Source organism: Anabas testudineus, chromosome 8 (assembly GCF_900324465.2).
Source record: "Anabas testudineus chromosome 8, fAnaTes1.2, whole genome shotgun sequence".
NCBI lineage: Eukaryota > Metazoa > Chordata > Actinopteri > Anabantiformes > Anabantidae > Anabas > Anabas testudineus.
This window is the reverse complement of record NC_046617.1, coordinates 8,385,935-8,411,533: the sequence shown is the minus strand read 5'-3', so window position 1 is coordinate 8,411,533 and position 25,599 is coordinate 8,385,935. Positions and strand designations below refer to the sequence as shown.

At 43.3% G+C, this 25,599-nt stretch overlaps 1 protein-coding gene across 10 annotated transcripts in view; it reads left to right on the top strand.

Moving 5' to 3' along the window:
• The window catches only part of arhgap23a (Rho GTPase activating protein 23a), a 54,863-nt gene extending 31,722 nt beyond the window's left edge, over positions 1-23,141 (top strand). For 5 of the 10 annotated variants that reach the window (XM_026358694.1, XM_026358510.1, XM_026358211.1 and 2 more), the window contains exons 2-24: positions 585-788; positions 3,075-3,099; positions 3,468-3,560; positions 4,555-4,633; positions 5,404-5,458; positions 6,962-8,594; positions 12,337-12,492; positions 14,341-14,446; positions 14,563-14,590; positions 15,068-15,205; positions 15,300-15,608; positions 15,730-15,791; positions 15,875-15,993; positions 16,412-16,530; positions 16,622-16,774; positions 16,863-16,941; positions 17,062-17,135; positions 17,281-17,370; positions 17,474-17,599; positions 17,687-17,728; positions 18,390-18,483; positions 20,753-20,784; positions 20,906-23,141. In XM_026358694.1, coding sequence (XP_026214479.1) covers positions 585-788; positions 3,075-3,099; positions 3,468-3,560; positions 4,555-4,633; positions 5,404-5,458; positions 6,962-8,594; positions 12,337-12,492; positions 14,341-14,446; positions 14,563-14,590; positions 15,068-15,205; positions 15,300-15,608; positions 15,730-15,791; positions 15,875-15,993; positions 16,412-16,530; positions 16,622-16,774; positions 16,863-16,941; positions 17,062-17,135; positions 17,281-17,370; positions 17,474-17,599; positions 17,687-17,728; positions 18,390-18,483; positions 20,753-20,784; positions 20,906-22,345 — 5,256 coding nt within the window. In that variant the 3' untranslated portion in view covers positions 22,346-23,141. Of the gene's footprint in view, positions 1-584; positions 789-3,074; positions 3,100-3,467; positions 3,561-4,554; positions 4,634-5,403; positions 5,459-6,172; positions 6,360-6,379; positions 6,485-6,961; positions 8,595-12,336; positions 12,493-14,340; positions 14,447-14,562; positions 14,591-15,067; positions 15,206-15,299; positions 15,609-15,729; positions 15,792-15,874; positions 15,994-16,411; positions 16,531-16,621; positions 16,775-16,862; positions 16,942-17,061; positions 17,136-17,280; positions 17,371-17,473; positions 17,600-17,686; positions 17,729-18,389; positions 18,484-20,752; positions 20,785-20,905 lie in introns of those variants that run through there. The other 5 variants (XM_026358291.1, XM_026358361.1, XM_026358672.1 and 2 more) reach the window with 5 other exon arrangements.
• The last annotated feature ends 2,458 nt before the right edge of the window (positions 23,142-25,599 follow it).

The window sequence follows — 25,599 nt, the reverse complement described above, 5'->3', positions numbered from 1 at the left end:
ATTCCCCATGGACCCTCTCTCCCTGTGATAAGACCAAGGTCAGGGTGGCCACAACTAGGTGCACATTCCCTCCTTGGTCTTGTCTAGACCGGGCCCTTCCTGATGGTCGACCCCCCCGGGTTTGTTTAAAGACTATTGTTCTGAGCCTGGATGGCATAAAGGACTGAGCTACGTTCAGGACTCCATGAGGAAACTACTGCTAATGTTATAGTCTGCAGTCTAGTGTTGAGTTGTCCTGTGCGTCTCCAGAGAATCATAATGTGTATGACATGTGGAATCTTTCCCATTGTTGGTGCTAAAACCCCTTATTAGTATTTATTTAAAAACTGATATTAAATAATTGATTTCTTCATAGTTTATAGCTAAGATTGTGCACCAGACAGACTGTTTTACATGATGTGATTATCGGACCTGAAGAAAAACGCATTTCATCATCACACACTTCAACTTGCAAACCTGCACATTGTAATTTAATATAATTTTCTTTCAATTTTCTCCTCAGATTTTCTGTGTTTTTGCATTTTTTTTTACCAGCAGGGTCATTGTAAGAATGTCACTGAACCTCCACCTGTGTGTTTTTACAGGCTAAGGGCCGGAGGGATGGTCTCTCCTCAGCCAGCGACAACCCTCGGCCGCCGTTGGCGACCCGGCCGGGAAGGGATGGGGTTGGTGTGGGCTGGAAGGGTCCCCGGACGCTGGTCCTCCATAAGAACTCCCAGGGTTTTGGTTTTACACTACGGCACTTCATCGTTTACCCTCCAGAGTCCGCCCTGCACACTAACCTCAAGGTGAGGCAAGCTTAACGAGGCCTTAAATCAAGATAAAACCCTGTTGAAAGGTGTTGAAGTGTAATGTTTTTGTGTTGGGCTTTATTATGTCCTTTTCTCAACTTTCACGTTTACTTTAACAACACACATGGTTTCCATTTCATTATAGCTGGTATTTGAAGGAGTTTTTGACCAATCATGCCGCGGGCCGAGGTTGAGCTGAGCAGAAAAAGCAGAACACAGACAAAAAAAAGAAAGTAGATTAGAGGCAACAGACTAGACCGACAAAAGCGAATATAAATATAAAAAAACTGCGCCTCTTAATTGTTTACTACACTTTTTAGTCCACTTCAATTCCAGACTGTTCTGGAGTTTTTGGAATGAGCAAATTATTTAGCTCTTTGAGGTGTTGGGGCAAATGTCTCCAGATGTGAAACGGAGGCATCTGGAGACGGGTGGGGTGAGCCAGCCAAAACAAGGCCTTCATTATCATTCTACCACTCCACCAGCTAGCAGCTGCAGATAGAGACACAAACTGAATGAGATCTGTTGTCTTAGCCTGGTACCACTCACTGGCAGTCAGGCTGTACCAGGCCGCCTTGGACAATAGACCCACTGCTGGCCTTTGGCCCTGGTTCACTCTTCCTCTCCTCTGCCTTCAGTGTCACGTGGTGTTTTTGGACAATCAGAGCCACAGAGCCACTCGTTTTTATCTGAAGAGCCTCGGTGGAAATCTCTCAAATTACCCTCATAGTGTCCAATTATCAGAGGCCTACTGGGTGCATGACCCAATTGGGAACTCATTACATGGTGTCTGCAGGTCCTGAAAGTCAAGGGTTTTCAAGTATATTATCTAAAGGAAAGGTCCCAGCTGAATCCCTCTCAATCTTCAAAAATAGCTGCTTTCAAGATTACGTCCTCGTTTGCTGTGACTTGCTCTCTCTCTTTTTTCTTGTTATTTTTCGTGGAACTTATTGTTCTCTTTGAAATATTGAGGCTTGTCTCTTGTTTCTATGTCTCTTTCTGAATAAATGTAAATATATGGAGGATGAAGAAAGAGGGAACTGCCCAAGCTAATCAGAACCCCTTGTCTACTGAACAAATAGTGCATAAGGATTTAGGGGGACCGGTTAGGTTAAGCAACTGTAGACTGGATTTTTAACTTCTCTGGGTTTCAGTGAGCAACATCAGGGATCTAACGTGCCCACCATGGTTACATTACAATGATTTCTGCAGAAATACTGGCATGAGTGGGTTTGCACTCTTATTCTTTAGACCGAGGGGGAAATAGCAGGTGTCTTGTGCCCACCTGATGTGGTCAGACTTGGGCTGGTCAGTTGTTGGAGTGTCCCAAGCGTGGAACTCCATTCTGGGATCCGCAGCTATCCTTTCTCTGCCGCTAAACCCCCCGCCATTGTCTGCTGAGCGTGGAATGAGCCCACTCAGCGCAGCATAAAGCCAGGCAGCAGTCAGCCCACCTAAGCCCAAACTGTCCACTCAGCTCAGTACGCCCATGTATGTGTGTGTGGATATAATTGACAAACTAGAGCTATAAAATCTCACCACCAAAGTCCTTACTCCTGATAACTCTGTTTGCCCCAGAGTTTGACACATGACATCATGAGTATCTGCAGACTGTCTAACCTGAAAATCAGTCCCTGTGTTACGACTGCACTCCAACATGAATTACTCATAAAAACAGCTCGGTGTCAGTAGGCTTGGCTCCAAGTTCAAGGGAAGTTGAACACAACGGTTGCTAAGAAACTCCGCTGGAGCGGAAAGAGATGTAAAGTTATACTTAAAACTTTAGGCTAGTGATTTGTTAAATACACAGGTAGTTTTTTTAATTGCAACATTGCATCATGCCGATGTTTAGACCAGTATCAGGTTCTGCTTCACTTAGGAAGAGTTAAAACTGTGAAATGTAGATAGGCACCTTTATTTGTGATGGTCCTATAAATTAAAAACCTTCCTTCCTACCCTCCTTCCTTCCTTCCTTCCTTCCTACCCTCCTTCCTTCTTTCCTTCCTTCCTTCCCGTCCTTCTAGATGTAAACCCTCAGCAGGTTATATTCTTGCCTGTGATGATATTTGGAACAATTATCTCCTCATTGTTCTTGATATTCCCTCTACTGTCCTCTTTAAATTTCCAGCTATAGACACACTTCTTTACAATTTAATTGGCTTTAATTATTGATTAACTTATAACAGACAGTTAAAAATAAATGACACCTGTCTGTCATCATTTTATGATTCTACACTGGCTCTGAATTGAAGCAGTAATTGTTTCTGCTTCTGTCCTTTGCAGGATGAGGAGAACGGCAATGGAAAGGGTAAGTGTCCTCCATCTCGCTCCTACTCTTTCTGTTACATCAGGCAACAATTGAAAACCATGTATAAGGGGTTAAAGATGATGTAATGAAATGGGATCTCAAATATTCCCTCTTGGCACCTTTGGGCTGCAGCCTCATTGCGCCCCCTAAAGGACACTGTGCAGCACAACATAAAAAATCCAACTCCACATATGACAAGAATAATTATCAAGAAAAGCATAGTCATAAAAAGTCATAAAAAGAGTATGAGTAAGGTCAAGACAAAATCTTTATTTTTAAAAGGCTATTTATATTTTTACAATTCAGCAGGTTCAGCCTCTAAACGTTACATTTTATCCTCTGTTTTTCTGTCACTTTCCACCATGTAGGGTATCAGAAAGGTCGGCTGGAGCCTATGGACACGATATTTGTCAAGAGTGTGAGAGAAAAAGGTCCAGCCCACCAGGCGGGCTTGTGCACAGGTAAAGGAAACATATGGTGCATGAACACAAACATCCTCATTTGAATTGGAAATCTGTTGGTGAGAGCTCCGGTCATGTGATGCTGCACACACACACAGATGTACAGTGAAATTAGAGAGAAGAGAGAGATGCTTTAACAAAAAGTGACATCAGATTTTTCTTATTAACACAATCATTAGTTTATCATTTCTTCACTGGAAATGAGGACTTTTCCCCCTCTCTGTTATCGATAATGCAGAGACCAGTATGACAACTCCAATTCTGAAGTGCATTTCCTTGTGACAGAGCTGTAGACCTGCTCTTGTCATGTCTTGCAAACCAAACCGGTAGTTGGGCCATAAGCTGTCACATCCAGAAAATCAAATGCCTGTGTGAACATATGCAAACAAACAGACTCTGAGCACTTTGTATTTGTTCAGCTTGCATGAAGTCACAACAAAATCATATGAACCTTGATCACACAGTGATCTAATGTCTTTCGACAGGCTGCAGATCACAAAAGGCTGACGTGCTGACATCCCAGCCTTTCATTTATCATAATCTTTCTGTGGACAATTTAATAATGACTTGAAAGATATTTTTATTTGATTAATGCTGTAATCTCTTAGAGTAAGCTCACAGAGGAGATCACAAAGAATATTTCCTGGTGTATTTATTCAAAGGTAATACATTTTAGAGGCATTAATCCTTGTTTACCATAATAAATAATAAATTATAAGGTTATCACAGGGTTATTATTACAAATAATGCACTGACATTTTTAGGTTTGTTGACATTAAAGACACATTTGCCATTGGACCATTGTTAATAAAGATAAAATAGTGAATTGACATTTTTTGCTTTAGCAGCTTTCGTTTAAGCTTCTGCTCATTGTCTCCTTAGTCCAGCTTGGAAAACTATCACAGGAGGTTTCCATCTGTCTAAGGTCAACACAGGCCCCTCTATTTAGTTAAATGTGCTGCAACATGTCTGATGATACATCTGTGTCCTGCAGGGGATCGGCTGGTGAAAGTGAACGGAGAAAGTATCTTGGGAAAGACATACTCGCAGGTGATCGCCCTCATCCAGAACAGGTAGGAGCTCCTTCCTTTCTGCACTTTGAGCTTTGCTGTGTTCATTTAGTTTGTTTGCTCCTGCTTTGAAACCTTATCATAGAACTGACATGTATACACTAATAACTAGAATAGCCTGAAGCAGTGGATTCTACATAGGAACACGCTCTAGAGGGAGAGTGTAAGGACTTACATACTGTATATGTCCCATGGTCTTTCTGTTAATGGTTAGTGGTTGATAATCTTACAAGAGAAATATATTCAAATATACCTTTGAGTTATAATCTGAAATTTACAGTTTAACCATTGGATTGACGTTTGTTGGAGTCATAAATCAGGTTCTCATGAGTATTGTTTTCAACAGACATTGAGGTCAGGGTTTTTTGCAGCTTGGGTTTTGTGATATAATTTATTATATCACATATTATTTATTATATATACTGACAAACTGTTTTTAATGCACTGGCATTACATTAATGGTAACTGGTACACCCTGGGCCAGTGAGGTCAGTGGTGACTCAGACAGCACTAGTTGGTGCCAATTAAAGCAGGAATGACTTGATTTAGTTTAGTTTAAACCCATTTATAAATTAGTCACAGTATTTATTATTGAGATTAACACAAAGACTTAAATTCATTTACTTAAAAACAATCCCACATTTTGCTCTAAACACTAGATAAGGATTTGAGGCCTGAACTCATCAGTTTTCAGCATGTTTCTGTTTCCTCAATCTATTTTTTTTATCACTGTGTCTTGCTTTAGTTCTTTACTCTTCCTCTCCTCCCTTTAGTGAGAGTGTTTTGGAGCTTTCCATTATGCCAAAAGATGAAGATGTGCTTCAGTTGGTAAGTGTGGGTATGGGGTTTTTCATGCACCTTATCCTCAAAAACCTCAGACTATCATCACATATATCATGCACTTCATGCAGATATGTGCACTGTGCAAACAAAGACATATTATATATCTAGCTATTTTGAAGGATTTAGGGGAATTCGGGAAACACTATATGTTGTGGTGCTTTTTGCAGCGTTGTGCCGTCACTGCTGAAGAATTTGCAGATTTTGTTAGAATGGCTGGAGAGTGACTCAGGCTGTCGGCTCTATGTTTAGATTACAACACACATTCATTAAAAGCCAATGGTACCTCTGTTGAAGCCTACTTTTGAAAAAAAAAAAATGCAGCTTAGTACTCATTCATACACCCCTTTACTGTAGAACACATTTTTGTCGCTCCACAGGTTGCTCCACGCTCACGCACATGAACAGACATGCATCATCCGTAGCCCCTCCCATTAACCTGGAGCAAAATGTCAGCACACAAAAGATCACATTATAATGAGCCTTCACACACCAGTCAGAAACATCACTATTCCTGCCTAAAGAGCCACAAACTTGGTTTTCAATTTGAGCACACAGCCATGTCTTAATATTATAAACCCACTTTTCAGTGCTCATACTCCTCCCCTCGCTGCTACGCCTGTATCTGCTGCATTCCTTGCATGATATCACCAAAGCTGCTCCTCCTTCCACACTCCCACAGGGTGGAGTAAGTCCGAGAGTGAGAGGGAGGGGAGAGGGAGTTTGGAAGGAGCCGATAGAGGAGAAAGCGAGACGATCAAGAGATAGAAAACTCACAATAAAGGAAAAAAAGAAAGAAGCAAAAGAGCAAATGTTCCTGAGAGAACGAGGGCGTGAAATTTGAAGGACGGCAGGTTTTGGACACAGGAGTGTCGTGTCAGGAGTGTTGGTGAGGAGAAGTGTTCTGTCTTGTCCTCTGCTCTTCCTCCTCTGTTTGTGTTTGTGTTACAAGCGTAATACGAAAACTCAGGAAAGGCTCTGGATTACGGTGGACACCTACAGTAGATCAATTAGGTAAACTAAGATGTTCAGCTTTAGCCTGAGGTTTTGTTTTGTTGGAGTTATGAAGTTTTAACCAGAGCTTTAAATGTGTTAAAACTATAAGTTAATTATGAATGTGTTATTTGCAAGGAGTCCTCTTAAGGCAGGACAGTGTGTGTATTTATCGTGTATTTATAATAAGGTTATTATAGGACAGAACTGGTGGAGACATGTATTTGTAGCTGGCTGCTGTGCGGTGTTGTGGCTTTCGTTGAAGGCATTTTGTGCACTTTTCTAGCTAGCTAGCATGTGTTTGTGTTGAGAGCTGAGGCCCTGGGGACAAGCTGTGGCAAAAGGGTTGAGCTGAGAGACTTGTTTTGTATTGTACATTAGCAGGAAGCTGTCTTGTTGTCAAACGTGTTTACAGTGAGAGCATATTTAGATTTAAAGTTGTTTTACTTCCTCTCATGTCATATGTCATGTGTCTGTTATTTCTCTTCCTACCTCCAGGCGTACTCCCAAGATGCCTACCTGACAGGAAACGAACCCTACTCAGGGGGAGCTGAGAACCTTCCACCTCCTCCTCCCCTGTGTTACCCACACACCAAGACTACGCCCCCTGCTGGAGCTCCTTCATCTGCCCCTATGGGCCAGAACCAGCTGGATAACTGGAGTCGCTGGCCCAGCTCTTCGAGTCCCTCTTCACCCCTGGACAACCGCTCCACTGTGGGCAGCCCCGCCAGCTGGCAGGAGGGGCGGGCAGGAGAGCCGGGTGGTGTGGGTCACAGCAGCCCAGCTCACCGCACAGAGGAGATCCAGTACGGTATGACCAGTCAGCAGCCTCAGGGCCAGATCAGGGGGCGCTCTTATTCTTCATCTTCCTCATCAGGAGGCCCCTTGTCCAGCCCGCTACAAGTCCACTACCCCAACCACCAGGCTTCCAGCTCCTCGCAGGCCCAGCCACGTAAGTCCAGTTCAGCCTGGACCAGTCCTCCCCTGCCCCAGCTCAGCCACAGCCGCAATGAGCGGTGCCAACAGGCCCTCTCTGACTGGTACTACAGCCAGTTGCCTGAGCGCTCAGGACCCAGCATGCAGAGCCGCCACCGCAGCTACTCTCAGGACCGGCTCAGTGAAACCAGGAGGCAGCAACAACGTACAGGTGGCTGGCCACACAGCGCCTCCCAGGACACCCTGCTGTTACTCCAGCAGTCAGGACCTGGACCCCATGGAGAGCCTTACTGGTCATATGGAGACTGGGAGGAGGGCCCGGGTAGGGGTCGTTCTGACTCGAATTATACTCGTACGCGTTCTGAAAACCTGCTGGCCCAGTACGATCGTCACGGCCGTTCGTTAGAGATGCTTGACCGAGCAGCAGCTGGACTGGTCTCAACTCGGTCCGAGAGGCCATCATGGTCTCAGCAGGCTCCCCAGCCGCCCCCCAGAACTGATGCCTACCTGAGGCAGGGGAGCCGTTTTGGTGCAGCACAAGCTCCACCGATGCCCCGACAGTCGCAGGCTAAACACCACCCACAGAAAAACACCCAAACTCAGTCCCCACCAAAGCCACAGCAGGCTGCTTCTCAGAGCCGTAGACTTCCCTCTACTCAGAGCATGGATGACCAGCCAGTAGGATACCGTAGCTACAGCCCCTCTTTTTACCGTAAGACGGGGCGCATCATGCAGCAGGCCCACTCTTTCAGGGACCCTTCATACTCTGGCCCACACTTGAACTGGAACCCAACCCCTAAAATGAGCCCACCAGAGGGCACAGCGGCACCCCTCACGGCCTCTACAGCTGCTCCTCTTGCCTCCACCGCTCCTGAATCCCAGGAGAGAGCGTACAGGCCGACTAACCACGAGAGGGAACGAGGGGCAGTGGAGGGGCAGACAGAGGCGGTAGCGCAGGCCCAGGAAGTGGTGCTGAGGCAGAAACCTCCCACTGGTCGGAGGAATGTCCACGGCCTGCGCCATCCCCACTATGCCTTGCCTATGGATGAGCTAGAACCCTCTTTGTTTTCTCCTGACCCCCAGGACTCAGACCATGCCACTGGTTCCACAGGGGATGTAGCCCAACGCAAACCAAATGGCAACCTCTCCCACCTCTCCACAGAGGATGACTCTCTGGCCTCTATCCCATTTATAGGTAAGCAAGAAGCTTCTGAGTTTCAGCTTGTGTCTCCTCTGCTACTTTAATCCCCTCACAAAACCTCAGACTGACTATTAGAGTGCTTTAGATCTGTTCTAAAATGTAGTCCACATGCAGCGTTCACTGACTGTTAGTGAAGGTTTAGGAGAAAAGAGATGCAAAACTATAATTCAGACAAAATCATGTGTTTGGGGGAGTGTGTGTGTGTGTGTGTTTCCTTAATTTCTTTCCTGTCTGTCTGTTCAGTTTCATTGAGAATCTGTTGGCATGTGTTTGTGAGTGTTTGCATTGGGTAATACTGGTACTTCCCACAGTCTTGCAGAGAGTATTAGTAGTTTAGCTTGAATCATATTTGGGACTTGACTAATCCTGCTATATACCCTCTCTCTAAGGCCAGCTCACCGTGTTGATGAAATGAGGTGGAGCCTGACTTTATGAATGTCTGTGTGTTTTTGTTTGCACATGAGCAGCGCCGTGCCAGAGATTTTCTGTAAATCCTCTCGTACGTCGTTGGCCTGTCTAATTTGCAAGTTGATATTAGTGGAGTCAGTTTAGTAGTTTTTTATTTTAAATGTATCTAATTAGTTTAACAGCATTACAAAGGGTTGATTCGTGGTATTTCGCCGATACAGTCATCGGATGTTATTTATTAAGCTGTAAATGTACTTGCCTGTCAAAGTGTGCACTTTAATATTTCTTCTCTTTAGCAAGTTGCTAATCATCTGAAAATGTGCACTCTGACCAGTTGTGAATAATTTAATCCACATTTGATCGACCAAGCAGATAATGAACTTAATTAGAATCTTCATTTGCAGTATTTAGAAAGTTTGTATAAAAGTCAAATTAAATCAGATTAAAAAAAAAAAGAACTGATTGATTGGTTTTGCCATGAACTGTTAATCTTAAGTGCTTCTGTACATGCTTGCATGAGTATGTACAGTTATGGCTTACAAGTGTTAGTGTCAGTCAGAGTTACCTATAGTCATGTCTTAGCTTGTTTCCAGTTCTGTAAAGAATGAAAGAAAATGAGCTGCCGGCTTTATATTCTTTACCATCACTTGACATGGACAGTAGACATTAAGTCAAACCATAGGCAAATGAAGTCAGACAAGCCGTGCCTCCATCGACCTGTCACAGCCTGAGGAAACAACCGCCGTTTACCTTAATGCCAAATAGATTCAAATCAGCTCGCTTGGAAACCAGCTGGCAGTGACCGTCAATAGTTGAGGCAAACCACGCTCAGCCCGAGAAAGTCATTTAAAGACATTAAATCCAGTAGATCTTCAATTAGGAGACATTTCTCTGCATCTCACTGTGTCTGTCAGAGCACATTCCTGCCTTGTATCTTCACCTGAATTAAACGAAACCTGGTATTCGGAGCTACATGCCGAGACACGTTTAATGACCATAAACTGAAACTAGGCTAGTTTCTCCTCGTAGACAAAAACTAGGTTTTCTCTCATTCTTTCCGTCTCCACGTCTTTATCTCTCTGACAGATTTCATGATATGATCAGGCTCTGTTTGAAGACATGTGATTGAAAAAGCAGCTCTTCTAAACTGCGAGGTAGTGAGCACAAAGGCATGTTGTGTCTGACAGAAACTATGTTCACAGGACGTCGCGTATGGAGAAAAGTATTTTAAGTATTTTTTGTAGCTTGGTCAAAGTGAATAAAATGGAAGGAGGCATGTAACAACAGATTCATATGTTACTCTGTGCCCACTTGGAATCTTTCAACATGACTCTGAGCTGTAAATTACCAGGAGGTTCTTGTGGCGGTTCTTGAGGGGAACAGTAGGGATCCATACACTCAGTTCCCGCCCTCAATGCTGCTATTGTGCTGCTCTGGAGGATGAAGGGGTTTGTGTGTGTGTGACTCTGTGGGGGTTCACTCTTTACAAGCTGGACCCTGAACACAACAGACTAGTACCAAGACCTTCTGTACTGGCTTCTTTCCTTTCACCAGTCTCAGTTTCTTTTTCTGGATCTCGATTCATTTCTCTCATTAATTTGTTCTTATTTTAAGTAGGTCTAGGAATTCATTGAAACTGTTCGTTATTCCATCCTTAGTAATATAAATATTTTGATGAGTCATTCATCTTTTGTGGGGGTTTTTCATAACCCGCCTGTGATTAACCAAAGTCAGTTCAAAGTCACTTTTCAGGATTTGCAGCTTCCTGCATGTTCAATTTCTTGCATGATAATAAACTGAATTACTCTGAGTTGACAAAACAGACAATTCATCTGGACTTTCAAGAAACGCTAAAATACATATTTCACTATTTAGTGATATTTAATAGAACCAAATAATTAATTACGGAAGCAAGGGAAGATAGTCTTAAGTCTTTATACTTACTTTAATCTGACTTGTTGAGCCTTGTTGAATGCTTAGATAGATGGATAGATGGATGGAAAGAAGTATGTTGCTCCCCTCTGCTGGCCTGTATGGGTCTCATGGCTCTGAGCTCACTCTCAGAGCTGCCTCTTAATGACGGCCTTTGTTAAACCCACAGCCTGGCTATTTCTGGGCCATGCTGTAAACAGGCAGATTCCTTATCCCAGATTGGGAACGTTTTCCGCCTTATGCTGGGCACTAGTATGCACCATAGAGAAGAATAGCACAGCAAGGCTGGGAGATGGAAGAAAGCCAGTAGGAAGGAGAGACAGAGAGAACAGTTATGTGGTTAAAGAAAAAGATGGAGAGGCAGAGGAAGGAAAAGCTAAACCAGAGCAGGTGTGAGGTGCTATGGAAAATCAGAGAACCCTAGCAAGAATGAACAAAAAAGACTAAGTGGTGGTCTGTGTGACAGTGGATGTCAGACCGAGCCCTTCCAGTCTGCAGAGCTGAGGATGTGCTGCCCTCTGTTGTTTTCACACGCGGCCAGCTTTGCAACATTTCAGTCCTGACAGTTTAAAATGTCAGCCCAAATCAAGCTTCTCCTCACTTTATGCAAACATCAAGATGACGTCTAGTCCTCTTTGTCACTCAGGAAGTGTGAGTCTGTGTGTGCTTGCATGAAAGCTTGCGCGTGTTGCAGTTTCATATCCTTTTACGTCAGCTGAAACTCTTACTGATTTGAAGCCTGCGAGAACTATGTGTGACTCTGTTTTATTCCTTTGTCTTCTTGGACTCTGAGGCTTCATTCATTTCATAAAGCTGGAGCTGAATATCTGCGTTCAAGTCACTCACAATGATGTGTTTTTTACTTGTGGTATTGAGACAGTTTCTCATGCACGTACTGTATCAGATCATACACTACTGTAGATTTCATAAAGAACTGAAACCTGAAGCCAGTAAATCTCATGCTCTCTGTCAGCTACTGAATAGCTCTTCTTATGGCGACAGGAGACACAGGTACTGTATTATCTGAAAACTAATTTGTGTTTTTGTTTAGCCACAACTGTGGATTTGACCATCAATGTTTGTGTTTATGGATAAAAAGGAGTCTGAAATTTCTGAAAGAATTCAATTTAAACATAAGGGGAAACTGTGAAATGTGTATTTTGGTCAGTATCTCTAATGGTAACCCTGCGGTCCCTCGTCGCTCCTCTCCCTTAAAAATCTCTCTTCACCTTACCTCTCCTATTCTAACCCCTGCTTTTCCCTTTCCATCCCCTCTGACCTTTTTCTCTAACACCTAATACTATCCTTGTTCTTTTTTTTCCTTTTTCTCCTCCTCTTCCACCATTTGCTCTTCTTCTGGCTCCCTTCCCTCCAACCCCTCACCTCCACCCAACAGATGAGCCAACCAGCCCTGGCGCAGATTTACGCGCCCGCCACGTGCCAGCGTCATCCGTCGTGTCCAGCGGCTTGAGTTCGGCACCCGCTGTGGTCGCCAGCCCTGCTTCCCCCACCTTCACCTTCCCCCTCACTAGGCTCTTCTCATACGACTGCAGTGAGTGCCCCCTCCTCCCACTTCTCCCCTCCCTTACTCCCCACTACTTGCAGCAGAAAAGTATGTGATTTGTAGTGTTTACTTGAAATGCACTTTTCCTTCACAGAGGGATTGATGAAATGTGCATGAGATTTTTAAAAGCCTCCTGCTTAGTTGGTGTATTAAATTATAAAATTAGTTTTCATCGCTAATTTGTTACCACAAATCATATTATTGGTTTTATTTTGACAAAACAAACTTTTCATTATTCTAGTGCCACACTTGGCTAATACAATGGAAAGAAATAAAATGTGAACCTTTTGGGATTTTATGGTTTTCTGCATTCATTTGTCATAAAATGTGATCTGATCTTCATCTAAGTAAAGAGTATTAACAAATATAATGTACCTAAAATTATAACACAAAAAATTCAGATCTTTCATGTCTTTATTGACAACAACCATAAAAACTGCATAGTGCTTGTGGAAAAAGTATGTGAATCCTTGCAATTAATGACTGGTTGACCATGATGTTTCATCCACCATACTTATGCCAATACTGCTGTGAAGTGTCAATGTGCTCTTTGACAAACTTCAGGCGAGCAGCAATCATTTAATAAGCAGCAGCTTCCTTCATGGTGTCCTGCCATAGACACCCTGCTTATTCAATGTTTTACCTACTGTAGACTCATGAACTCAGATCTTAGCCAGTTCCAATGATGCCTTCAAATCTTTGGCTGTCACTCTTGGTTGCTTCTTTGTCTCATTAACGAGTGTTTGTTGTGCTCTTGGGGTCATTTTGACTGACTGCCCACTTCTTGATAGAGTAGCCACAGTCCCTCAGTATCTCAGTTTGTAGGTTGTTCGTCTAACTGTAGACTGGTGAATTTCTACTTCTACTTTCTACTTCTCACTTTGTAACCGTTTCCAGCTTTTTGTAAATCACCAATTCTTGATCGTAGATCCTGTGAAAGCTCATAGAAGTATATTGTGTGGCCTAAACTCAGAATGTTAGAGTGTTTTTTATCACCTCCAAACAATAAGACCTGACTCATTATTCAAAGGGTTCACATACTTTCTCCACTTGCACTATGAGGTTTTTATTGTTGTTCTCAATAAAGACATAAAAGCTCTGATTTTTTTGTGTTATTACTTTAGTTACATTATATGTGTTCATACTCTTAACTTAAATGAAGATAATATTACATTTTATGACAAAAATAATGCAGAAAACCAAGAAACTCCATGCCACTGTATTTCTGCTTTATTTCAAAATACACTATAATTCTAATTTCTACAAATTTCTTAAAACCTGCACATATTTTGGTAAAAAATTGAAATAATCAAGAATAGACCAACAATCTTGAAGAGATGACTTTATTATCAGTGCTAACATTTTGCATGCTGGCTTGATAGATTGCATGTCGGACACAAAGACATTGATTGGCCCAATAGCTGTGCATGAAGACTCAGTGTGTTTTAAGCTTTTTTTTTTTAAAGTCTCCGTCTAGTTTAAACTGGACAGATTTGCATGTCTTTAATTAAATGCCCCACAAGCATGTCAGTCTGTGTTCGTAGAGGCTATACCTGCATGCCAGTGGTGAGTTAAGTCCAGAGATAATTTAATGTGACCCACGACTCCAGTTCAACTCCCCAGCGTCCATCCTCATCGCCTCACCTGTTCACATGCCACTCAAACCATTTGACCACCTGCGCCACCTCCCGCTTCTCCCTCACTGTCCCCACCTCCTAATCCAACACCGTCCACTTTGGTGATTGGCATTGCATCAACATTCGGTCTTTCTCTCTGTCTCTTTCTCCTTTGTTACTTTTCTCTCTCTCTCCACTCATTCATCCTGTGGTCGAGCAGGCAATATTAAATCCAGTCGCCGTTCCTCCTATCTTCTAGCCATCACGACCGAGCGCTCCAAGTCATGCGATGAAGGACTCAACACGTTCAGAGAAGAAGTCTTGACGTGAGTAATGAGACACCTGGCTGGTTTACAGGATGAAACTATAGATGTAAATATAATATAAGGCACATGTTCATGCAGACATTTTGACAATTGTTGTTGTTGTTTGTTGTCCACAGGAGAGCGAAGAGCTCCTTACCAGACAAGGTGAGTTTACTTTTGTCTTTTTTTCCATCTAAAAGTGTATCTGTGAAACTCAATACTTAGTAAAATCTGCTTTCCCAGCTTTTCTCAACTTTTCCCCCTAAGAAACTGTAATGATTGTTTTCATTTTGGCATTCACGGTTCTTCAAACCTCAAACTGTCTAGCTACTCAGGTATTTATTATGTTGAATCACAGATAATCTGGAATGACTATCAGGCAGCTCACTATACAGGGGAACAAAGGAGGCCAGATAGTTTGCCTGAGTTACTGGTACGACTGTTGCAAAATGATGTAGTGCCAATGAGAAAATAAAGAAACAAGGCTTAAAGTAAACAGAAAAAGGGTTCATATTTTTATTCTGGGGCTGTACTGAAATAGTTTGGGATCATTTCTTACTCCAAGAAATGTTATGCCTATTATCATGTTGTCTATTACATGAACCAAACTTTCTCCTGAACATTTTCCTGTCTGTGTTTCAGGCTCTGGACAAATTTGGTACAGCAGAGGAGGTTCGATCTAAACGCCATTCCACATCAGAGCTCGGAAACATCACCTACAGCGACGTACGGCGAGAAGGATGGCTGCACTTCAAACAGATCCTCACAGAGACGGGCAAGGTGAGCACACCAAGCCTTGTAGGTAGATAATAGAAGGCAGAAAAGCATTTAAAACGACCGAAGACTCACATAACATTTCATCTTTCCTTTACAGAAGGTGGGAAGTGGCATGCGTCCGTGGAAGAGAGTCTTTTCTGTGCTTCGTTCTCAATCTCTCTTCATCTACAAGGATAAGAGGGAGGCGTTGTTTGGTGGGACCGTGATCAGCGGAGCTGCTGAAGATGAACAGCCAATCAGCATCCGGGGCTGCCTGGTGGACATTGCATACAGTGAGACCAAGCGAAAGCATGCCCTGCGACTGACCACCCAGGATTTCTGTGAGTACCTGTTGCAGGCTGAGGACCGGGAGGACATGCTGGACTGGATAAAGGTCATCAGGGAAAACAGCAAGACAGACAACGAGGTCAGTGGTCACAGCTCTAGTTGTCAGATTTGAACTTGTTGTTAGAGGCCAGTCTGTGTTTTAATTGGAAAATAAGAGCTTGCAGATTCACAATGCAGATGTGTTTTTCTTTTTGTTGCAGGAGATGGGCAATTTCAGACAGCTACTCATCAATAAGAAACTGGATAATTACAGAAAGCAGAGGTGATAAAGCTATGACATATAATACAGTATGTTTGCGTGATTGAAAGCTAGACTCAAACCCACCTCTGTGTCTCCCTCTGCAGTCCAACAGGCAGCAAACCCGACTCCTCTCCCAGGATGTCCCGCATAAAGCCTCCCTTCCTGCTGGCCAAGACGGAGAACGTTGCTGGAGCGCCACGTTCACCCAAACCAGAGGGCAAAGGTCAGTACGAGGGAAAGAAATATCTACCACAACTTAATTAATCAGACCACTCTACTGTAGCTCAAGGAAACTCAGTGTCTTCTTCTTATTCTAAACATGTTATGTGAAAACATCATATTATACAGTAAATACATATAAAAATCACTCAGTAAAACGGTAATTAAATAAATATTTTAAGTAAATCCCCTCACAAATGTCAGTTGGCCAGCATATGTATCTTTATTTATATTTGGCCGTTGACCAGCATATATAAAGACAGATATCAGATGTCAGCATATACTGAGCCACAGTTCCATTGAGAAATATCTTTTTCTGGGCGGTAGAGATAAGAATATTGGACAGCACTCTGTGAGGAGAACCTTTAATATTGGGTAAACTCAAGCACTATGAAGTCAATTCTTCCTCGATCTGTCCTCAGATGAGAGCAGCCCTCCCAAGTCTCCGTGGGGAATCAACATCATGAAGAAGACAAAGAAGGCCGGGCCCAAAGCCTTCGGTGTGAGGTTGGAGGAATGTCAGCCGGGTGCAAATAATAAGGTTAGCCACAGTATTCATGCAGCTCTGCCGAAATGCTTTAACGCAGATTTTCTAATTGATGTTATATTTCTTCGTCTGTCTTGTATCTCAGTTCATACCGATGATCGTGGAGATCTGCTGCGGTCTGGTGGAGGACATGGGTCTGGAATACACCGGAATCTACCGAGTTCCTGGGAATAACGCCATGGTGTCGATGCTCCAGGAGCAGCTCAACAAGGGTGTCGACATCAACCCTGCTGAGGAGGTGAGGAACAGCAAACATGCACATTTGTTGTGAGAAGGTGAGATGCTGTGATCTCTGATCTCTTTTCTGGGACTTGTGCTGTCAACAGAAGTGGCAGGACCTCAACGTCGTTAGCAGTTTACTCAAATCCTTCTTCAGGAAACTTCCAGAGCCGCTTTTCACCAACGGTGAGCCCAAACTTGTTGTGACAAGCACAATCGCACTTCTTGTACTGCCTCACAATACAGTGCACTGAAATCAAACCTTCTTTTTATACATCTCTCTTAATATTTCTAATGTTTTTACAGACAAGTACAACGACTTCATCGATGCCAATCGGTTGGAAAATGCATCAGACAGATTAAAAACCATGAAGAAACTGGTACGCATTTGTTTGTGTGTATGGTTCAGATTGAACATGGTCATTTCTCTGCTCGGTTACCATGTGCACGATTGTTTGTGCATGTGTGTAGCAGCAGTCTGACTGGTTGAACAGGTTTATCACTCTCGTCATTTCTCTTTTGTAGATCAGAGACCTCCCAGATTATTATTACCACACTCTGAAGTTCCTGGTTAGTCACTTGAAGACTGTAGCGGACCACTCAGATAAAAACAAGGTGTGTGAAAGACAGATGTAAAAGGAATTTGAAAACAACACACATCCCTGAGAGAACCTGGGTGTTAATGTTTTTTGCCTTTATCTGGTGTGTGCGTGTGTAGATGGAGCCTCGTAACCTGGCCCTGGTGTTTGGGCCGACCCTGGTTCGGACGTCTGAGGACAACATGAAAGACATGGTCACACACATGCCTGACCGCTATAAGATAGTGGAGACCCTCATCCAGCATGTGAGAGATGTCACATGAAGACACACTCACACACAAACCACTAGTAGTTATTTTCATGCTAAATAATGGTTGTTGTCATTCTTTTAGTGCACCTGGTTTTTCACAGAAGAGATGGATAAGGATGAAAAGGTATGTTTCTATATATTGTTCTGACTATAAGACAGTAATACTGTAATTTTTTAGATGTACACACTGAAAGCCTCAGTTTACCACACACACACACACTGCAGCAGTACAGTAGGGTGTGTGTAATTGCAGTCTTCATAACTTCAAATGCTTCTAGCTGGTTTGAAATAATGAATCTTTCCCAAATGATGGCAACAATATTATTGTGATTCATGAACTTGTACTCAGTATGTTTTTTTTTTTTCTAAAGAAAAACACGCCGTTGTTTTGCCTGAGTAGAAGATGTTTTTTCAGATTTTGAGACACATGTCAGATAAAATCACTTGTGTCTTTTGTAGGAAGTGTATTTGATATTATTTAACTGAATACTCATTCATACTCATACCTTACAATAGACTGAATTTCCTGCTTGTTTATTCTAATACTGGTTCTCCGACCATGTATGAATCTATGCATAAATGTTTGTTCATGTACTTTCAGTTACTGTTTTCTGTAATATAAATTCAATAAGCAGCAGTAGGTCCACTTCTCTAGATGGTCTGGCACATTGATGGCAGCTACATCAATATTTTCTATTACAGTTTTCTGTTTTTTAACTCGTAACTGTGAGTCACAGGCTCATGTTGTTTATGTAAATATGTGTGCCCTGTGTCCGTCCACCCAGACGCCGGTAGACACAGAGGATGTGCAGCCTGCGCCGAACATCGACCACCTGTTGTCCAACATCGGCAGGACTGCTCTGCTCGGTGAGGCCTCAGGTGAGCGACGCTCTTGCTGCTCTCTGACAGCTCTGACCCACTGTATTCAAGTAGCGGTAACTGACAACCTAAAATGAATGCTGCTTTCCGTTTAGAGCTAGAAGAAGGAATTTCCCCGCTATTGTGAACAACAAGTACAATCTGTGTCCACTGATAGAAGGAAAAAAAATCCAGCGTACAGGCCAGAAATGTTTGTTAGAAACACGTTGTTATTAATACAGATCATTTTTAAACAGTCTCAAGAAAAAAAAGCATGCTTGATTCAATGAACAAGTAGATTAATCTCTGTTCTTTGTTTTCTAAAATGAACCATCAATATTAATAAACTCAAATGTTACAGCATTGGCATTAGGACAGACAGCTGCTTTCCTCACTTGATTGAAATTTCTTGTTGAAAGTTTGTCCCAGTTTAAAGCCAGAATTCCCCACTCTGCAACAGAACTGGAACGCAGCATAAGAAATGAACATCCGTTAGCATTTGGAGTGCTTCTGTGTTTGATAGCATGCCTACTTCTCTCCGTACTGCTGACCTCTTTTATTTTCCCCTCCACGTTGCTCATCTTTCACTTTCTCTGTACGTTTCTGCATTTCCTTCTCTTAGCTGAGCCTGTGGAGCAGCCGCTGCGGTAGGATGGGAACTCCCCTGGCAATATGTGTGTGTGTGTGTGTGTGTTCAACTGAGTCAATGCATCATACAGTGTTGAGAAAGTGAAATAATGGGTGTGTGTGTGTGTGTGTGTGTGTGTGTGAGACAGAGAGTGTCAGTGGTGGTGATGGTTTGTGTCTCCTGAAAGTCAGTGTCCCCCCTCTCAGTGTCAGACGGAAGTTTTTGTAAAAACATGTCATTTCAGTGTCATCCCGGTCTGACTAATGCATTAACGGATGACTGGATGCTCTCTGCTGTCAAAGCCGCTGTATCTGACACTGGAGTGTAAAGTGTGGTCTGTCCCTGAGAGACGGCTCCCTCACTGGTGGCCTGTCTTGTTGTCAAACACTGTGCTCCGCTCAATCATGCGAGCAGTGTAGTCCAACCATCAGGTTCCTAACCCCACTTGTAGCCCTGAAGGGACTCTAGATGGCGCCGTTTCTGACCTGCCATTTCAAAGACTTTTCTTTTCCAGGCAGTTTTGTGTGGGGACTTCCAGTCAGATGGCAATTATACTGTCACTCAAACTTTAGAGTCACAAAATATTCACAGTTAGAAATCTTTCATTAAGAAAACGACACGATATTGTTTATATTAATAAAATATAAAGGTAAAAGTCAGTTAAAAAAACACTCACATATTTAACCTAAGGTATTATTTAGGTATACTTTTGCTTGTAAACCTAATAATCAGTTATTGTCAGAGGTGAGGTGAAGTATATTTTTGAGGTAATTACCTAACTTTAATAGAGTATTTTAATTTTATATTACTTTTATATTTATTCTGCTAGGTTATAGAGAGAAATGTTTTTTTTTTCTTCACAGGACTTTTATTTAGCTCTGTCCACCTGTGATATCATCGCCCAAGACACACACATTTATATTTGTCTCAATATTAACTGCTGATGTCATTGTCAGTAAGAAACGACTCCATCTAGAGCCACTTCAGAGAACCATCCTTCCCATGCCTTTGGGCTTTTTTTGGTTTATAAGTTATGTGAAGGACAAAAACGTCGTTTTTCTCCTGCATTGGTATGTTTGTGAGGGAATGTGATTCTTTTCCCACTCTTTGATTATTTCTGCCTTCATGCCTCCCAGTGCTTCTTTCACTGATTGATGTCATCAGTGTTTTCAGTGATGTCATCATTGTGTGCCGTGACTTCCTAATGCACCAACAACAAACCCTGCTTCCCCAATCATTGTCTCTCCTCCAGTGTGTAAATCAGTGTCTTTGTGCTGGCGTCCGTCAAGGTCAGAAGGCACAGAGGAAGATTAGCTCCAATTTGAATTTACAGGAATCGGTCATGTAATTGTGATTATTTTTTGACAAACACAAAAAACTGCTGCTACACTGCTCATTACAAAGAGACACTTTGTGAGTCTAGCCACGCTTCCCATCGGCGATGTGGCAGCAGCTGTTTTCCCCTGGACTGATGGAAAACAGCCGCTGTGACATCAAAGACTACGGTTTGTAGAGGAGAGAGAGCGCGGTGCAGGAGCAGTTTTCTTTTTAAGAAGTGATGATCACACAAACTGCCTCTGTGTCCTTCACCATGACTCCGCCGGCCTTTCGTGAACCTCAGTTTATCTGACCCGCTGATTTCTTTTATTTTGTTTTCCCCAGACTCAACCAACAGTGATTCGGCTAAATCAAAGGTAACATCCCCTTATGTGGTTACTACGGCTCCTCAGGTTGCTTATATAAGGCTGGTAAACAGTTATTAAGGTGTTAAACACTGATGTGTCACATTAAGCTGTTTATTTTTCCACTTTACAGGGGTCGTGGGGGTCAAAGAAAGATCTTACCGCCAAGGACTTCCTGACTCTCTCCATCATGTCGGCTGTTACCGGCCGTAAACGCAGGAAGCGCCGTAACGCCTGGCGCGTGGGCAGCAGCACTGACGACGACTCAGAGCACGAGCCAATCAAAGCAGGACACCTTGGTGCGGAGGAGGAAGAGGAGGCGGGGTCACCAGTAGGAGACACTGCTCCTCGAGCAGAGGGAGAGGAGGACGATGACGACGAGGAAGAGGAAGAGGAGGACGAGGAAGTTGTAGAAAGCGGAGAGAAAGAGGAGGTAGAAGAAGAGGAGGCGGTGGCAGATATTCCCAGTCGGACATGCTGCAAGGAAGAAGAGGAGGCAGGAGGAAGGCAGGCTGCCTTGTTGCTACACGACGAAGAGGCACGGGCAGAGGTGAAGGGGCCACCGTGGCGAGCTCCAGATGATGCCCGATCTATTGTTTCTGGTTACTCCACCCTCTCTACGCTAGGGCGAAGTCTTGGGTCAGAAGGGAGGGGGGACGACGCCGACGACGAGCACAGCGAGTTGGTAAGCGAGACGGACAACGAGAGCGGCTTCGCCTCACGTTCCCTCACCCAGGAGAGACCTGATAAACACCCACCTCCACCTGTGAACACGCAAGCACCAGCAGCTCCACGCAGCTTCCTCTACACACATTACAAATCCCCCGTTCTCTCGCCCACAAACCCGCATCCCCCGACCACATCCCTCACACAAACACAGGACTCTGCAGAGAGGAGCGAAGGAGGGGCGCGCTCGACCACGCCTTCGTCTTCCTCCTTCTCCTCCTCCTCCACCACTCACAAACTACACTCGCGGCCTTCCTTCAACTCCCACAAGTTGATCCAGTGTGACACTCTGGCCAGGAAGAAGCTGAAGTCGGAGAAGAACAAGGCTCGCTCCCTGGACCTGATGGAGCTGTCTGAGACGGTGGCTCAGAGCGACGGGGCTGGCTCTGGATCCGAAGGTCCACGCAGAGTGAGCAGGGAGACCTTCAGAACCAACCCCTCCTCAGGCAGCAGCCAGGAGAGTCTGCGCCTGACTCGACCCAAACCTGCTCTGCCACCCAGTGAGGCCGCCTCCTTCACTCCAACGGGCCCCGGGAACAGGTCTCTGGCCGAGCAGGTTCGTGCTCGACTGCTGGGCTCGGCAGACGACCTGCGCAGCGTGGGACTCAGAAAACCGCTGTCGCCTGAGACACGGAGGAAGAGACGGGCCTGGCGCAGACACACTGTGGTGGCTTCGCCAGTCGAGGCATCCAACAAGAGACCCCCACTAACTGCCAACGAGTTCTCCACGTCTCCCATCAATCAAAACCAGGTCAAAACACCACGGCTGCCTCAGGGTGCAGACGGCCTCGAACAAGGACCGGCTACGCGTCAAGCACCCACCTCCAGATTCCACCAGTACCTGTGATTCCTGCGAGAAAAGAGGCTGAAGCTGCTGGTTCTGAGGGGCGGGGGCTCTCCCGACTCCCTGCAGATCGGTAGACCAGCAGCAGCATGAACTGGGTTGTGATTAGTTACCAGGTACATCACAGCGCACTAATGAACAGGTCTTTAACAGCCCCCACCCCCACACCCCCTGACTTTTTTAGTTCTTTTTGATGAGCTCCGTTTGCATGGCAAGGGGCATTCCAGTATTGCCAAAGCTTTTGTTTTTGTTTTTGTTTTTTCCCTACTCTATGTGTGTTTTGAGAGAAATAATACAGAGACACAAACAAACCTCATCACATCCAATGTTACAGCCAATAATTCTCATTTGAGGAAAATAATCCTCGCCTCCTTCCCGCCTGGCTCCTAAATTGAATCCCTCACGTGACCAGAGGTGGATGGTGAAGTGCAGCCTTCCTCTGGTTCACGGCAGAATGGTGCATCTCAACAAGGTGGAGTTTCACACTTCCTATTACACGATTACAAGAACGTAACGGTCAGGTTAAAACCATTTCATCTGATTTTCCATATCAGTCTTCTGAACATGTTACTCCTCAGACCACACACACTGTAAAAAAAAACAAAACAACTCTCATTTTTACTCCAACGTCAGAAACACACGGAACCGTCGTCTCTGCTTGTTCATAACATTTCTGTGTGTTTGCGCAACAATATTTGTGATCATGTCTGAGCGTGCAGGTGTTTGTGATGAATTATTTTGTAACATTTGTACAAAGCCTTGTTAAGTTAACCTTGTAAATATAAATATTATGTTATCATATTTGTTTTTACTTTTTTTTTTTTTTTAGTTCTTTTTTTATGGTTTACAAAACTGCAAACAAGTCTTTTTTTTTTCAAGATGTTACTTGAAATGTTTCTCTTAATATATTCTTTTTTTTTGTTTTGTATTTGCAACATGAATATATATATATATCTATATATATATATATATATATATATATATATATATATATATATATATATATTGTATTAAAGTAAAGAAAAACTTGTGATTTCACCTGTTCAAAGGAGACATGATAAACATGACTAAACCTGTTCCTTATTTCCTCATAGATGGCCTTTCTGATTCTCAGCACTGTGCAGAAAACCTTTATCTCCTGAGATACAGCCTCATAAACAAATATCTGGTGACTATACGTTCAACATGTACACAAGCTATCTAGTAACTACATGTAGCAAGATAAGTAACCTGGTAATTATCACTTTATATTGAACAGTTTCTGGGCAGCTCAGCGCCTCACTGTGTCGGCTGACCTCATCATTCGTTTTGTTCTTCGTGTCTGGAATTATCGAGCGTCGCCTCTTCAGCTCGGCTCATATTTGCCGAGCTGAAGACGGAGTGCGTTCAGTCATGTAACAGACGCAGAGAAGAATCCTAACAGTGTTAACAGACGCTGGAGCGCATACAAATGGCTCCACTTTCACTTCAGGTGATCCAGGTGTTTTCATCACGTCCCCTCGGAGGGTTCATCTGTCTGCACAGTTATTACCTTGGGGTTACCTGATGGGGAGTTTTCTATAAGGTCAGGCTCTAATAAATCCTCCCCGACAGGGGAAATGGTACATTAGAGAATGTGAATGCAAAAAAAAAAAAAAAAAACCTGCAAACATAAGTCTGTTGTCTTCATCTCTCATCTTGACTGGGGAGCCACATCAGAAACCAACTCAAATGGGGTGTGGAGCTTCTAAAGTCACGAGAGACTCGCTCGATTTTCCATCTGACCAAATAACCCCGTGAAAAATAATAATAATAATAATAAGTGATAAGTTATAGTCTTGTCTTACCTCAAGATTTTTTCTACAAGTGCCTGATTTCTGGAATGTGTTTTTGTTCTGCAGTGCCATGCTCGGTTCTTATCTTTCCATTTCCTTCTGTTGTTTCTGGGTCTCCTCCCTCTTCTCCTGTGGTTGATAGTACGACTACGGCACTCACCCAAAGATGTGTACAATAAATACGAGCGGTCGAAATGAGAGGCTGTGAAGAAAGCACACTTCAAGCCAAGGACATGTCTATGCACTCTCTTTGCCTTTACCACAGGCATTAACAGCTATTACTGATGCTGCTAAGAGAGAAGAGGCATAGGATTCTCTCAGCTGCTTTTTTTTTTTTTTTTTTTTTTAAACAAGCCGAGGTCATCTCTCCTTGCATAGTACTCCACAGTGTGTGAATATGGTACACCTAAATCTAACCTTCCCTAAAACTGCATTAGATCATGCTAGACAGCATCCAATTTCCTAGATGAACAGCTCTCGACTTCAACTAAAGGAAAACTCAATAATTGGTGTGTGTTGTCTGAAATGGGATTTACCTGATGTCTCATTGTTGTATTTTAGAGTTTTTTTGTACATACTATCTTAATGTGTAACATATTGTATTGTGTACATTTGGAATTGCCTTTGAGTATAACTAATATGAAATGGCTGGACTTTAGTCCGCCTGAAACCATTTCCCTCATGGCTGTGCGCTTTAAAGCAAGGTTATATGATGTAAATAAACAGAATTACATTTAAAAAAAAATGTCTTTGCATGCCTGCTTGTTTTTAACATTGTGACATTTTGCAACTCGCACTTTTGCAGGGCGGATGAGGTTCAGGTCTTGCAGCATAGACAACTTCAAAATAGGAGCTGCATGATGCCCTCTACAGGCTGCAGATGAGTAAGGTCTCTCTGGGCTCTTCTGGCACAGATTGCATTTGCACATGAAGCAAACTTCATCTAAACTACAGACACTATGTCATTTTAAATATAGACGGATTCATACATTTGTATTCAGTGAATATTGGCTGTAGTACTGAGAGAGATTGACTGATGATTATTCTACTTTAAAAATAAAACTTTAGGAAACACCAACTGTATGTATGTATTAATTAATTAATTACTCAATTTGTGACTAGCACCTCTCTTATGAATAAAATTAGTTTCCCATGAGAGAATGAACCCATTTTTAATTTCTCCTGAACAATGATCTTGACAGATTTAAGTCAGGAGAGAGCAGGCCTTCATGAAGAGCATCTCCATCATATCCCATCCCCCTTCTGCTGTGACTAGAGTCTGTATTCAGAGCCCACTGATGTCGTCTCACTGGCCCATTTCAGGATGCTCACAAGAAACGCTTTGTGATCATTTGCCTGTTGACAACAGCCACGTACTGTAGCTTCACACTGCTGCTTCCTGTGTTTCAGAGCAGGCGTTACAACACATGACAGATTTAAGCA